At 34.8% G+C, this 15,191-nt stretch overlaps 1 protein-coding gene across 1 annotated transcript in view; it reads left to right on the top strand.

Annotated features, from left to right (window-relative positions):
• Positions 1 to 15,191, top strand: part of NAALADL2 (N-acetylated alpha-linked acidic dipeptidase like 2) — a 592,600-nt gene that overhangs the window by 224,926 nt on the left and 352,483 nt on the right. The window contains exons 4-6 of the mRNA XM_021717095.1: positions 4,893 to 4,985; positions 7,555 to 7,760; positions 12,896 to 13,015. Of these exons, the coding sequence (XP_021572770.1) occupies positions 4,893 to 4,985; positions 7,555 to 7,760; positions 12,896 to 13,015 (419 nt within the window). The remainder of the gene's footprint in view (positions 1 to 4,892; positions 4,986 to 7,554; positions 7,761 to 12,895; positions 13,016 to 15,191) is intronic.

Here is a 15,191-nt window from a genome sequence, read left to right as displayed (position 1 = left end):
AAATTGAGAGGCACACCTTAGTCATGCATTGAAGACTCAAATGGGCATGTTAATTTCATACAATTCTAATGAAATCCTGAGTTTTCATTTTATAATGCATGAAAAGTTCATATAAATGTTCATATAAAAATAACAGTTCATAAATAACCTCAAAACTATATAATTACAATTAGATGATAATGATGGTGGTGATGGTGATGATAGAGGATTTGCCATTTCAGACATTACAAAGCTATATTAATTAAAACATTATGGCACTGGTTAAAATGAAGTGCAAGGCTGGACGTGGTGACTCATGTCTGTAATCCCAGCATTTTGGGAGGCAGAGGCAGGAGGATCACTTGAGGCCAGGAGTTTGACACCAGCCTGGGTAACATAGTGAGACAAAAAACTAAAAAAAGAGAAAACTAACTGGATGTGATGGTGCACACCTTTAGTTCTAGGTACTTGGGAGCCTGAGGTGGGAAGATCACTTGAGCTGAGGAGATTGAGGTTACAGTGCACCATGATTGTGCCAATGCACTCTAGCCTGGATGACAGAGAAAGATCCTGTTGCCAAAAGAAAAAAAAAAAAAGAGGGAGAGAGACAGAAGAATGTAGTAGCAAGAATAAAAACAAATGTATGTCAGTTAGAACTTATATGACAGCAGCTCTACTAATATTTCACAGAAAAAAAAGAATTATTAAATAAGTCATATGAGAACAATTGGCTACCATAAGTCTGTAGAGGCAACATTGGAAAGCTGCTTCACAATATATTCTGGCTAGCTTAATGACATAAATTTTAAAATTCAGCTTTTAAAACACTTGGGGAACATTCTTATGACATCAGAATATGAGAATATTTCCTAAACAAAACAAAACAAACAATTCCCAAAATTCACAAGAAAAATATTGATACATTTGACTGTATTTTTTAAAGACAGGGCAACGTAAATCACAGACTGAAAGTATTTGTAATATAAATGATTAATAAGGAAATAATATTCATAAGAAAGAGCCCCTACAAAACAAAACAACAAAATACTAAATAATTCAGAGAAGCTGGACACAAGCTATATGGTATATAGCTATAGTCATAGCTACTTGGAAGACTGAGACAGGAAGGTCATTTGAACCCACAAATTTGAGTCCAGACTGGGCAACATAGCAAGACCCCCATCTTAGAAGGGCGGGGAAATTAAATCAATTAAAAGAAAAATTGTCAAAGAATATGAACAAGAAACTTGAATGATGACTATACAAATGAAAAATTGCTAACCCTCAATAGTAATCAGGGAAATACAAATTTAAAAATAATATAATCCTTGTACCCATGAGATTGTAAAATTTAAAATGTCTGAGAATCAATTTCTTTATACCAAATAAAGTGAAAGATGTAATACATATGTTATAATCCAGAAATTCTACTTCTATTATTTATTCAGGGAAAGTATGTCACATGTGCACAAGAAATGTAAAAATATTCTTTGCCACACTATAATATTGAAGTAGAAACAACCTCTCTAATTCTTAATAATTGAACTGAAAAATAAACTGAGGTTGATTCTATAACCCAATACTATTTAACAGTTAAAATAAATGATACAGATCTATATTACTTTCATGGAAAATTGTGGAAAATATAGTACTATATGAAAAAATATGATATAATTTACGTAAAATGATTAAAGTCTGCAAGGAAATAATTTATATCTATGTCTGTGCCTATGCCTATATCTATGACTGTTTATAATAATATCTAGCAATCCACTTGTCAATCTATCAATATATCTATATCTGTATAATAAAATCCTTGCATGGAAGTGATTACCATTAACCTCAGGGTAAGAACCAAATCTGTAAGATTGTGTTTATTTGATTACTGGGAAAGGGTACGGTGGCTCATGTCTATAATCCCAGCATTTTGGGAGGCAGAGGCAGGAGGAAGAACATCTAGCAAAATAACATATTCAATCTAGATGTGGATCGTTACTGTATGTTATATTATTTTTTATTATTTTATATATATATGAGAAATATCTAGTAATTAAAATCCTAGGATGGATTCTTAGAGTGAAAGACACTTCGTTGTTCAGATAAAAATGTTATGTGAAGACCTGAATTTGAGCCTCAGTTCTTCCCCTACGCATTTTATTCAAGTACAATAGAATCTATTTCACTTGGCAGTTTCAAAGATCAAAGAGAACTAATGAGAATTAACATGTGTCTGTGTGTGTGTGAAAATGGCTATTGTAAATTATAAGTCACTATATTAGTGTAAGGCAATATTCCAAGTTGTATTTGGTACGTATTGTGAGGTATTTTTCACTACTGAATTAGAAAAAAGAAAATGTAATACTGAATCTTAGAAAACTAAGGGATATTTTTTAACCCTTATCTAAATTCAAAATAAACTGAAAAGATCAAATAGAACCTGTAATTACTCTAAAGTTCAGTTATTTCGATTATTTGGAACAAACGTAGAACAGGGAATTTAATCAACATTAAAAACAAGCAAACATGATTCCAACCATGTGACATTCTGGAAAAGGCAGAATTATGGAGACAGTAAAAAGATGGTTGAAACAGTGGTTGCTAGGAGTTTTGGGAGGCCGGGAGGGAAGGATGAATAGGTGGACCACAGGGATGTTTAGAACAGTGGAACCATTCTGTATGACACCGAATGGTAGATATATGTCATTATGCATTTGTCGAAGCCTATGAACATGAGACACACAGAAAGTCAACCTGTGGACTTTCGTTAATAATAATGATGTATTAATATTGGTCGATCAATTGTAAACAAACATTCCACACTAAGGCAAGATGTTACTAATAAGAGGCTGGGGAAAGAGAGGGTATTTGGGAACTCTGTATTTTCTCTTTGATTTTTCTGTAAACCTAAAACTTCTCAAAAAAACGAAGTCTTCACCGGGCTGGGTGGCTCAGCCTGCAATCCCGCGCCTTGGGAGGCTGAGGTGAGTGGATTGCCTGAGCCCGCGGGTTCAAGACCCGCCTGGGCAACTTGGCGAGACTTCATCTCTACAATAAGTCAAAAATCAGCCAGGCGTGGTAGCGCGCACCTGTAAGTTTCAGCTACTCTGAAGGCGGAGGCGGAAGGATTGCCGGAGCCCGGCAGGTCGTGGCTGCCGTGGCCAGACACGGCCACTGCACTCCAGTCTGGGCAACAGAGTGAGACTCCAACTCAAAAACAAAACAAAACAAAACAAAAACCCGAAGTCTAATTTAAAAACAAGCTAACAAAAATGCATGGCATCTAAGTTAAAAGCACAATATTCAGGCTCTAAGTACATTTCCTTACCTATAGATGCAGCACAAAGCATTCTCTCAAGATCTCTTTTTTTTGGTTATTATTTTAACATTCAGTGTATTGATTTTCCATTTAAATTGTTTGAAAGGGTACATTGTAGCCAAGAAGCAACATATTTAGCATTACAATTATCATCTAGCAGGAAGAAGTGACATTTAAGGGCCTGCCAGGATAGTGTAGATACTTTGCATTAGCTATTTTCAAATTACCACCCTGTGCCCTGACACTACCCCCTGGCTGCTCTTAAACCTCTGCTTTGTAAGGCTGGGTGTGGTGACTCATGCCTATAATCCCAGTTCTCTGGGAGGCTGAGGCAGGAGGATCTCTTGAATCCAGGAGTTTAAGATCAGCTTGGGCAACATAATGAGATCTCCCCCTACGATATATTAAAAAACATTGGGCAGGCAAGGTGGTGTGCGCCTGTAGTTCCAACTAACTAACTAAGGCTATGGTGGAAGGATCATCTGAGCACACCGGGTTGAGGTTGCAGTGAGCCTTGATTGTGCCACTGCACTCTGGCCTGGGTGACAGAGTGAGACCATGACTCAAAAACAAAAACAAAAACTTTAAGGATCCTGGAAATCACCCCCATACTGCCCAGGACCCATCTAATACAGAATTAACACGTTTCACCACCAGAGGCCTTCAAATACCATGTCAGTGCTGAGACTGGAGGCCCTCCTGATTGGCATCTTTGCCTTATTTGCAAATCTTTGCCTATCGAGCATAAACAGAAGAACTCAGAGATAAGCAACTAATGGGGATTTAAAATAAAGGTGAGGGACTTGCAAACCCAGGTAGAATAAATACTCCAATATATAAAAATATGTAAAGCTTGAAGAATCTTTATCCTTTTAATTTGTGCAGTGCTTTATTTATGGTTTTTAAAGTGCTAACAAAACAGTGAGTTATACAGAAAAGGTGAAATTGTCTTCCACATGTTCATTTTTTATTGGTTTTATTTGTGCTATAGTTAATTGGTTTTTTTTAAAAAAGGAAATTTGGTAAAGCAAACTAACATCACATTATGTTTACCTATCTATAATTTCAAATAGTCTTCCTTCAGTTCTTCAGATCTGCATTTCTATCTGACATTGAGGCAGGGTAGTTGGTCCAAGTTAGGCATAGATAGAAACATTTCTTATAGGCAGGTTTTTTTCTTCCACGTGTTCTTTTCTGAAGATGGAAAAACTGTTCAATATTCTTTAACGTTTTTAACAATCTATTTTTTTCCCCTTTTAAAAATATGAGTTGCCCACACCTCCTAAGGTTTCTGTGTGCTCTCATATTGTAATCCCACTGTGGCCATGAATGTAAGTTTAGAGTTGTCTGTTTATGACTCTGAAGTTTTCTGAGACTGGCAGTTGTGTCTTAGTTATCGTTGTGTAGCATGCTTCTAAAATAGAGTCCGCACAAAGTATTGAATAAATATTTGTCAAAAAAGTGTCATTTTGGTTATCTGGAAACGTTCGATTGTGTGTAATTATTTTGTTGATTATATTAGATAAATGTAATGTTTTAAGGAAAAAACTCAACAGAATATAGAGAAACAAGCATCTTTAAATTTTTATTTTTTCAGAAATAAGAATTGTCAGCATGCAAGTTCAGACAGTTGCAAAATTCAAAGCAGTTACTAATGTTGTTGGATATGTAATGGGCTTGGAATCTCCAGGTAAGTAGGGTTAAATATTTATACTCTACAGTGTATATAAAAATTCTTGAAGAAATGCTCTATGATAATTTAATATCAAAGTTAAATATCTTACTTTAGATGTAACTAGAATTTTGTTCCATTCCAGGAGTGTATTAATAAGGAATAAATAAGAGGTAAATCTTTACTGTCTTCTTCCCATACCTCTTCAAAAATAAATTTTAGGGGAGAGAGAGAGAGAGAGAAAGAGAGAGAGAGAGAGAGAGTCAGAAACTGGGGGGAAATGAAACAAGAAACAGTTTAGATTTGTTAAATTATCATGTGCTACAAAGGCCAATTTTTTTTTTCTTTTATTCACTATAAGACCATTGAAATTTTTAGTTTTATCAATAAAATACATTTTAAAGAGAAATATCTTGTTTTAAAATTATGTGTTGTTTTGACATATAAGGTTTTGTCTCCAAATATAGTTTTTCAATGTTAATCTATGTCTCTTTCCCTACCCTTGGTCCATTACCAATTCCATTTGAATGGCTTTAGGTTTAAAGGTGCTCATGAAAATAATCACTTGGTTAGATTTTAAATAACTTTACACCTTGTTATGGGCTGCTGATGGAATCTACAGATGCTATAATGTAGATAAAAAAATACATAACTATCTCATATATTAATTAACACTTACAAATACATTGTAAGGCTGAATCACATATTACTGTCTGATGTGCCTGTTATAGAATATAATGTGCAACAATCTTTTTATTATACTTATGCCACTTCTATTGGTTTCCTGGGACATTTTCTCAAATTCTGCTTGGAGAATTTTTCTTCTCCATGATTTAGTAAAAGTGACCTAATTGCTAACTCAGAGAATTTTGAGATCATGTTTTATATTTTATTCTCTGATTTCTTTACAGAAGCAATGTTAAACAACCTATGATAATAGTGTCTTTAAATTCAAAATATAAATAAATTTGGAAATTGTCACCATTGATTTCAGCAAATTACCATCATAAGGTTCTCTAATTGAGGCACTAGAATATTTCTCTTCATTGCCACATTTGCAAGTTATTATTGGAAAACCCAGTTGTACAAATTATACTAGCTTTAGAGTAAAGAAAATTCAATCTGCAAAAAAAGCACAGAATTTAAAAAATCAATTTTCCATTAGTATTCATCAGTATATGATATACAAAGCTTCTGAAACTTTGCTTATTTGAATTTTACACAAAAATGTTGATTGTTTGGTCACATGATTTTCTTATTTAATGACTGTAGGAGTTAGAAAAAATCGTCAGTTAGTATTAGGCTTTTCAAAATGGTTTATTTAGAATACAGAAAATGCCAAGCAGAAAATTAAGGCATTTCTGGGAGATAAGTGAATAAATTCTTAGGTTTTCAACATCTGCAGACCCATGGTGTCTACCATTAATTCAATCATGATAAAATATTGTCACATAAAATTCATTACTAATTCCAAAAATCAATGTGTAAAACTAAAATAGCTTCACATTGGGCCATTTCTTGTACAGTAGCTTTTTAGTGTTATGAAGGCAAAGGATGATTCATTTATTCCATATCTGTGTGACGCCTACCTTGTGTCAGGCACTACTCAAAGTGCCTACAAATAGTATTTCATATCAAATTCAAAACAACTGAATGATGGATGTATTATTTGTATCATTAAAGTTGAGAAAGCTAAGGCAGAAAGTTTTAAAAATCCTTTGGGTTACACAAAGCCAAACAGTCTGGATTCAGAGTCTGCACAATATGCCATCCAGTTCCAGGCCATCTCGGAATGATATTCAGTGAAGACAACTGATCAAATAAATTCAGCTCTGTTATTACTTCCAGTACCATTTACTGATGACAAAGACAGAAAAAGCTCTCGAGGCGCATTGTCCTCCTACCTCATTGCTGACAATAGTGATTGTCACTGAACAGGCCCCATCCATGTATCATGGAGACTTTCCTAATAGTATACTAATGAATTTTGGGTGATTATATGAAACAAAATATGCAAAAAGACAAACTTTACAGTAGTTGAATGACATTTGATCATTGTTGATTTTATTTTTTTCTTCAAAGCAAGGAGAGGGGCAAAAACTCCCAGTTGGAAGCAGTCATTAATTTCCTAAACACTTAATGTATTGCAACATCCATACGTGACTATCACATTTTTGTTTACAGCTACTGAATAACTATTTCCTCAAATACTTTCATAGTTCATTAATATTTACTGAGCATACCCATTGTTTACAGGGTACTTCCTACTATGATTCTGAAAAAATGTTAGATAAGGGTTTCATTGTAGCATATGTGTATACTTCACTAATTAATATTCATGTCGTAAAGGACAACGACATGGATCCTGGCTTTGGATTCATAATTGGGTTCAGCAGCTGCCTCTGCTTTGATATACACAGATGTGTTCATCAAGACAGTGGGTGAAAAGATATTAAAGGAGTCTTAATTAGTAGAACAATTTTGCTTAATTGTTGCGCAGTTGTGCAATAGGATTATGTAAATGTTATTAAGTTTATTATTAAGGTTTACCTTTTCTTTAATGGCTCTTGTTCCCTTCTATTTCCAGACCGGTATGTCATAGTTGGCAGCCACCATCATACTGCATTCAGTTATACCGGACAAGAATGGGCCAGTAGTACTGCAATAATCACAGCTTTTATCCAGGCCTTGATGTCAAGAGTTAAGACAGGGTGGAGACCCAAACGCACGATTGTTTTCTGTTCATGGGGAGGAACAGCTTTTGGCAAGATTGGCTCGTATGAATGGGGAGAGGTAAAATAAAACATTCATCACAATGCTTTTTTCCCCCTTTTTATTTATTTATTAAGTTTGGCTAAAGTTTACACAGTAAAACTATAAAGCCAAAGATGATAATGTGCTTCTCAATCAGGGTGTTATGTCTGCTACTTTGCTGAAATCACTTATAGGAATAAGGGGGAACTAGACCACAGTAAACTGCATCTGATCTCCAATTCTCTTATCCCTATTGTTATCAGACCTATGACTTTGATACATTGTAACTTACAAGAGTGTTTACCCCATTACTGTATTTCTCCTTAGAAGACAGACACTGGCCAAGAAAGGATCCGGCCATACATATCGTTAGCTTTCTTTTAAAAAGAAAATTTTCAGGGATTATCTGGAATTAGAGAATAATCGCCCATATTTAATGTTTATTAACTTAGCGTTATATTTGATCTGTACAATACAGGGACTGAATTTAAAACAGCGGTTACTTTCCTTCTTCCTTCTCTCCACTTCTCCCTTCTCCTACCACTCTGCCCTTCACTCCTGTTGCCTTACCTTTTCTTTCCTGCCTACCTAACTTCCTATCTGCCTGCCTCACTACCTTAGGAAGCCTGTTTCCAAGTGGAATCTAGCATTCAATGAGGCACAGTTAGAATACAGCCGGAATATTTAAATTTCAAATGCTTCTGACCGGTCTGTGTCTCACAAATGGAATGGATTTTTAATAGACTATGGCAACTGAATACTGGATTGATGTTATATTAACAGCAATGAAAATCATTGTAAAACTCTTAGACAGCCTGGCTCGGTGGCTCAGCCTGTAATCCTGCGCTTTGGGAGGCTGAGGTGAGTGGATTGCCTGAGCCCGCGGGTTCGATACCCGCCTGGGCAACTTGGCGAGACCTTATCTCTATAATAAATCAAAAAAATTAGCCAGGCATGGTAGTGCGTGCCTGTAGTTCCAGCTACTTGGAAGGCTGAGGCGGAAGGATCTCCGGAGCCCAGCAGGTCGAGGCTGCGATGGCCGGGAGGGGCCTCTGCACTCCAGTCTGGGCGACAGAGTGAGACTCCAACTCAAAAAAACAAAAAACCTCTTAGATATTCGATTTGCTTTTATGATTTTTTTGAAAAAGAGGTTCTATAGAAATTTGTAGACCAAAAAAGACTAAATAATTTTACTAGAAATGTTAAATCATTTAATATTCTAGTTTATTTCCCCCACTACTTCAGCTTTGAGTGAAAAAAAAAACCCAAAAACTAATGGGAAATTCTCTTGTAACATTTTTAAGCTCTTAAGAAAAGATAAAATGTTTATTGAATATCAAAGAAAATATCAAAAAGGTATAGAAAGGAAAATAGCAAGTATCTTTTTAATTTAGAGGAAAGAAAAGTCTTAAAGATGAGAAAATGTTTCATTGTAAATTCAAGATTCACACATTGCAAATTGGAATGCTTTTCCATATGCAAATTAGTGGTGTGACTGTTTGATCCATATTCAAAAGAACTACATCAAATGCAAAAAATTCCATTGCTCAAAGAACCTTTTAAAATTGACAAATCTGTAAGTAAGATGGAAATGTAATAGCTGAACCAACTTCTTAAACTCCCACTTCAAATTACTTACTTTAAAGATTGGTAAACAAGTTAAAGAACGATTTAAGGACTATGTTTGTGATCTGGACTTTTATGGGTAATTCAGAACCCATGAAACAATGCTTTAGATTTCTTGTAACAAGAAATCTTGTACATATTAAGGAACTGTCTTAAAGATTCTTCCCAAAATCTAAAGATTTCTTCCACTATTTCATACCATATCATATCTTCTAGATACCTTTCACAATTTGTTAATATTAAATTAATGTTTATTTCTGAATTACATTACAAAGTAAGCTTGTCTAACATTAGTAGTTTCTACCTTAAATATCTTGAGCCCCAATGGATAGAAAATTTTATTGAAAAGTCCTTGAATTTTTTTTTAGCACCAAGCATCAGAGCCTGTTAGTTGATTTACTGTGGGCTTGCACATATGTGAGCAATTATTTTTTTCAATTAAGTAGATATTTTTGTGGCTAATAAAATACAAATTCATCTAAAAGTTTTAATGAGTTCATTGTACCTTTTGGTAATTTGAAATATATTTCCTCAATCAACAGATACTAAAAATACAACCACTACAATGTGAGAATCCACAGGAACAAAATGTTAGAAAAGGTGCTCCTATTTTAAAAGATGAGAGATATCCTTTCTTTGGAAATTTATATATGTATGTATATTTGAAAACTTTTTATACATTCAGTCACTTTATGGCTTTTTACATGACTTGATAGGCAAAGTCATGTAGGCAATGAAGATGATTGTGAATAATATACATTTATTATTGACTTATAAAATGTATTTTTACAATTTATTTTCTCAAACTTTTTTCCTTGTAGTTCATGAAGCCATATTGTAACCATTTAGTTGAAGAGAAACTTAAAAAACTGTTAGTTGTCTTGTCTAATCAAATCTACTCATAAGAATGCAACATTTTATTTTAGACTGAAACCAACTTATGCTCTAAATTAATATTCTCTTGTGAAAATGAGTTAGGAAAGCTCTTATCGACACGTTATGTTGCCCTATTTAATTTTGCTTGCATAGAAACCTCTGGAAACCCACAACTGGAGCTAAGAGGATTACGTAGTGTTAGTCAATAAACTTTAAAAATGGAACTTATGGCAACTTGACGAGACCTCATCTCCACAATAAATGAAAGAATCAGCCTGGCGTGGTAGTGCATGCCTGTAATTCCGACTACTTGGAAGACTGAGGTGGAAGGATCGCAGGAGCCCAGCAGGTGGAGGCTGCGGTGGCCGGGAGTGGCCACTGCACTCCAGTCTGGGCGACAGAGTGAGATTCCAACTCAAAAATAAAAATAAAAAAATAAAAAAATAAAAAATAAATAAAAATAAATAAAAATGGAACATATAAAATTATTAGAGAATTGAGTCAATTATCTTGGTTTTTGAGGTCAATTATAACATTTTACTAGATAGGTTATTTACTTTAAAAAGTACCGTTTCTTCTGTGAAGAATATTTTTCACAGGCTATTGTGGAAATACTACATATTTTAGAGTAAAAAAAATCAGTTCAAATCATCTCTACCATAAGACATGTAGTCTTAGGCAAGATTAACATCTTTAAGACTTGATTCTTCAAATGAGTACATTAATGCCTATCTTCTGAGTTTCTCATGAAAATTAAATGGATGAATATTGGACAGCCTCTATATGGCATATAAGAAGCTGTTTTTTCTTAGCACTTAAGTAACAATAGACTTTTTCAAGCAATATCATAATTACTTAAGCTTAAAATTAATCATTTTTGCTCATTTAAAATATTTATCACTTTTAAATGATTGTCTTTTCATTGTCTTACAGAGGTGTAGCTGAGCTTCAGAAATAATATATGGATAACAGTGATCATGCAGTATTTGTGCCTGGTTTATTTCATTTAACATAATATTCTCCAATTCTTCCCATGTTGTCTCAAATGACAGAATTTCTTTCCTTTTAAGGTTGAATAGTTTTCCACTGTATGTGTATGTGTGTGTGTGTAAATGAATAAAGAAAATATGATTTATGTATATAATCAAGAAAATATATCTTGAGAAAGAAAATATAGATACTCACATTTTCTTTATTCATTCATCTGTAGCAGAGTATAGAATGGTGGCTACAGAGGCTGGGAGATGGGAGAAATGAAAAAATGATGATCAGAGACCACAAAGTCTCAGCTAGATGGAGGAATATATGTATGTGTTTTTGTTCTGTTGCACAACATGGTGCACATAGTTAACATTAGATTACTGTACATTTTTAAATTGCTTAGAATAAATTTCAAATGTTCTCATCAAAAATTTTAAGTGTTTGAGGTGATGGATATGTTAACTAGCTTGATTTAATTATTCCACACATTTTTCATAAATCATAACATCACTCTGTGCCCCATACATTTAAGCTATAAACTGTAATTTTACAATTAAAAAGGAAATAGAAATTAAATAAGTATATTATTATTGATTTGCTAGGTATACAAGTCTTTGCAATCTTTAATTTCTTATCGTTGGAAGAAGAAAGATACTTTCCCAAGACATGATGAAATATAATTTTTAGGATTTTTTAATAGAACTGCCACCATGACAATTACTCATTAAATATGTGTGCAAATAAGGCAGGAAAATAACAGAAGAACTTAGTCGTACCTAATTAATGGCATCTGTGATGTTAAATTTTGTGGGGTAGAGATCAGCAGAGAAGTGGAAAATATTATATGGAATCACTACGGACTACTGATGTGCATAAAGTGTGTCCGGTTTTATATAATGTAATTATTTGCAAGCTCACAATTGTATTAGGCCCCATTTTACCCAGAATAAAGGTGTACCTTGTGCTGAAAGCAGCTCATTGCCTCAAAAGAAAGGGCTAGTTTTATCAGTCACTGAAGTATTTTATCTGTATCTAACTCAGTGACTCTGAAAGTCAGTTCTATCTCTGAAGCAAACATTTGATTCTGTATTCTGTAGTTGAATCTCATGCTCTGTTACCTTTTAAGTATATTTCTTTCTAAAATTTGACTATTGTCAGGCACAAGCTTTAAAATACTATATTATATGTTGCATCTAACTCCTCACCACCCTTTTTAGAAATTCTTTTTATAATATTTGTGCACTTTATTTTATTTTTATTTTTTTATTTTTATTTTTTGAGTTGGAGTCTCACTCCATCGCCCAGACTGGAGTGCAGTGGCCGCTCCCGGCCACCGCAGCCTCGACCTACTGGGCCCTGGCGATCCTTCCGCCTCAGTCTTCCAAGTGGCTAGAACTACAGGCGTGCGCTACCACGTTCAGCTAATTTTTGATTTATTGTAGAGATGAGGTCTCACCAAGTTGCCCAGGCGGGTCTCGAACCCGCAGGCTCAGGCAATCCACTCACCTCAGCCTCCCAAAGGTGCGGGATTACAGGCTGAGCCACGAAGCCCGGCTGTGCACTTTATTAAATAGTATAGAATTGCAGCATAATACTCTTAATTATGAGGTGTTTATTATTCAACATATGACTAATAAAGTAGAATTTTCTATCTTATTTATGTTAAAAACGGATCCTTTTTTGGATTTTAGGATTTCAGGAAGGTTCTTCAGAAGAATGCTGTGGCTTATATCAGCCTCCATAGTCCTGTAAGGGGGAACTCAAGCCTGCATCCTGTGGCATCCCCGGCTCTTCAGCAACTGGTAACAGAGGTAAGAAGAATCACCTTTGTCTAAAATGATCATGCCAACCCGCCTTTTTCTCTATAACTTGGCATTTCTTGATTTTAAAATTTCTTTTAGAATATGTATCTGTGTTTTCAGAAGTAACTTATTGTTGACTTTTTAGAATCGATATCCTTTTACAAATGTCTTATGTTCTGGAATTCTTCACTTGCTACTCTTTAAGAGTTGTAGTTCTAAGAGCTACAAATCATCTAGCTATAGAGAAGATATGTAAAAATATAAGTTTTGTTTTGTTTGTTTTTGAGTCAGAGTCTCACCCTATCACCCAGGATGGAGTTCCATGGCATGCTCACAGCCACCCCAGCCTTAACCTGCTGGGCTCCAACAATCCTTCAGCCTTAGCCTTCCAAGGAGCCGGAAGTATAGGCGCATTACCACTCCCGGCTATTTTTTTTTTTTTTTAATTGTAGAGAGGGGGTCTCATCAAGTCACCCGGGCTGGTCTTGAGCCCGCAGGCTCAGGCAATCCCCTCCCCTTGGCCTCCCAAAGTGCTGGAATGACAGGCTTGAGCCACTGCGCCCAGTCAAGTTTGTCTCCCAAAAGTTGAATTTAGCTCTCAATTCTGCAATCTTGACATTTTTGTGGTTAACTTAGTTATTTCTGGATTTCTTTCCCCTCATGTGCATTTATTTATTAAGAGACGGGGTCTCACTCTGTTGTCCAGTCTGGAGTGCTGTGATGCAATCAGAGCTCACTGCAGCCTTGAACTCCTGGGCTCAAGCCATCCTTCTGCCTCAGCCTTCTGAGTAGTTGGGCCTACAGGGGTGCACCACCTTGCCTGGCTAATTTAAAAAAAAACAAAACTTTTTTTTTAGAGACAGTGTCTCACTATGTTGTGCTGGCTGGTCTCAAACTTCTGGCCTCAAGTGATCCTCTTGCCTCAGCCTCCCACAGCACTGGGATTACCAGTGTGAGCCACTATGCTTGACCACAGATTCAAAATTTTAGTACATGTGGGTCCTATGCTATATTTTCAACTATACTGTAAGCCCCCCAGGAACAAGAATATAATGATCACTAAATTTAAAATATTTAGAAAATATTGTTTGGAAAAATATTTATGGAAAAAGATTACATGGATTTTCCTACTAAACATCTTGGAAAAAAATGATGTACTGTGTGGTGTCTCACTAAGTAATTTAGTCACTTCTCACCTATTTAAAAGAATTTAGCAAAATGTCTTTTCCTGTTTATGAGTAGAGTTTATACTTTTATTTCTGCATTATTTTCATGACTTTCACTAAGGATAAAATACATGCTGCTTCTCAGTTTGAAAACAATCATACCACCACTAGGAGATGGTTTTCTTGCAGCCTCAGTGTCTACTGATGTATATTAGAACCGACCTTTCTGATACCCTCAGGGTTTCCAGTGAATATTACAGGAACTGAACTAGAAAAAGAGAGAGATAATGAACAGAGTTTTGGATTAGTCATAATTCTAGATTGAAATGTAATGCAAACTAACATTTTTGACTTTCATAAAGTATTTTCTAGTTTAATAGTTTTCATTGACACTTCCATACATAGCATAATAAAGAAGATGTTATGAAAGATGAAATGGATAAATCTGTATATTTAAAATCAGCCAAACCCCAGTGTACATGCCCTGAATTATACACAGATCTGTAAGTTAATTCTTCTGCTCTATGTACTTCATTGAATCATTTACTCTTTTACCTCCTCGGAAAAAATTCACAAGCGAAAATCTGTCTCAGATATCTTCCTTGGAAATTTAAGACATTTCTAAATAAGTGGGTGATGAGGAAGAAGAAAGTTTGAAATCAAATTCAGAAATTGAGGCCGGTTGGTTGGAAAACATGTGTTTTCCTTCTGTGTTGATGTTTTCTGTTTTGAGAATCTTGGTAGATTGAAATTCATGGGTAAATAGAAACAGAAAACTATCATGGAGTTTCAAAACTATATATTATTTCTGAGACTATAATGCTATTTAAAATATCTTTTCACATCTTATAACATGACTATAAAATATTCTAGCATATAAGCCTAATCATGTGAGAGTATAGCAGGGTTTCTCATTAATGACATGGCGAGATATACCTCATTTGGGGGGAAAGAAAAAATTTTTGTTCTATAATTGAAAATGTTTACATACTAACCTTAAATTTAAAAATGAAATGGAT

The sequence above is a fragment of the Carlito syrichta genome, unplaced genomic scaffold (assembly GCF_000164805.1).
Source record: "Carlito syrichta isolate Samal-C Ts95f unplaced genomic scaffold, Tarsius_syrichta-2.0.1 Scaffold309283, whole genome shotgun sequence".
Classification (NCBI taxonomy): Eukaryota; Metazoa; Chordata; class Mammalia; order Primates; family Tarsiidae; genus Carlito; species Carlito syrichta.
This window is presented reverse-complemented; position numbering and strand designations above follow the sequence as displayed.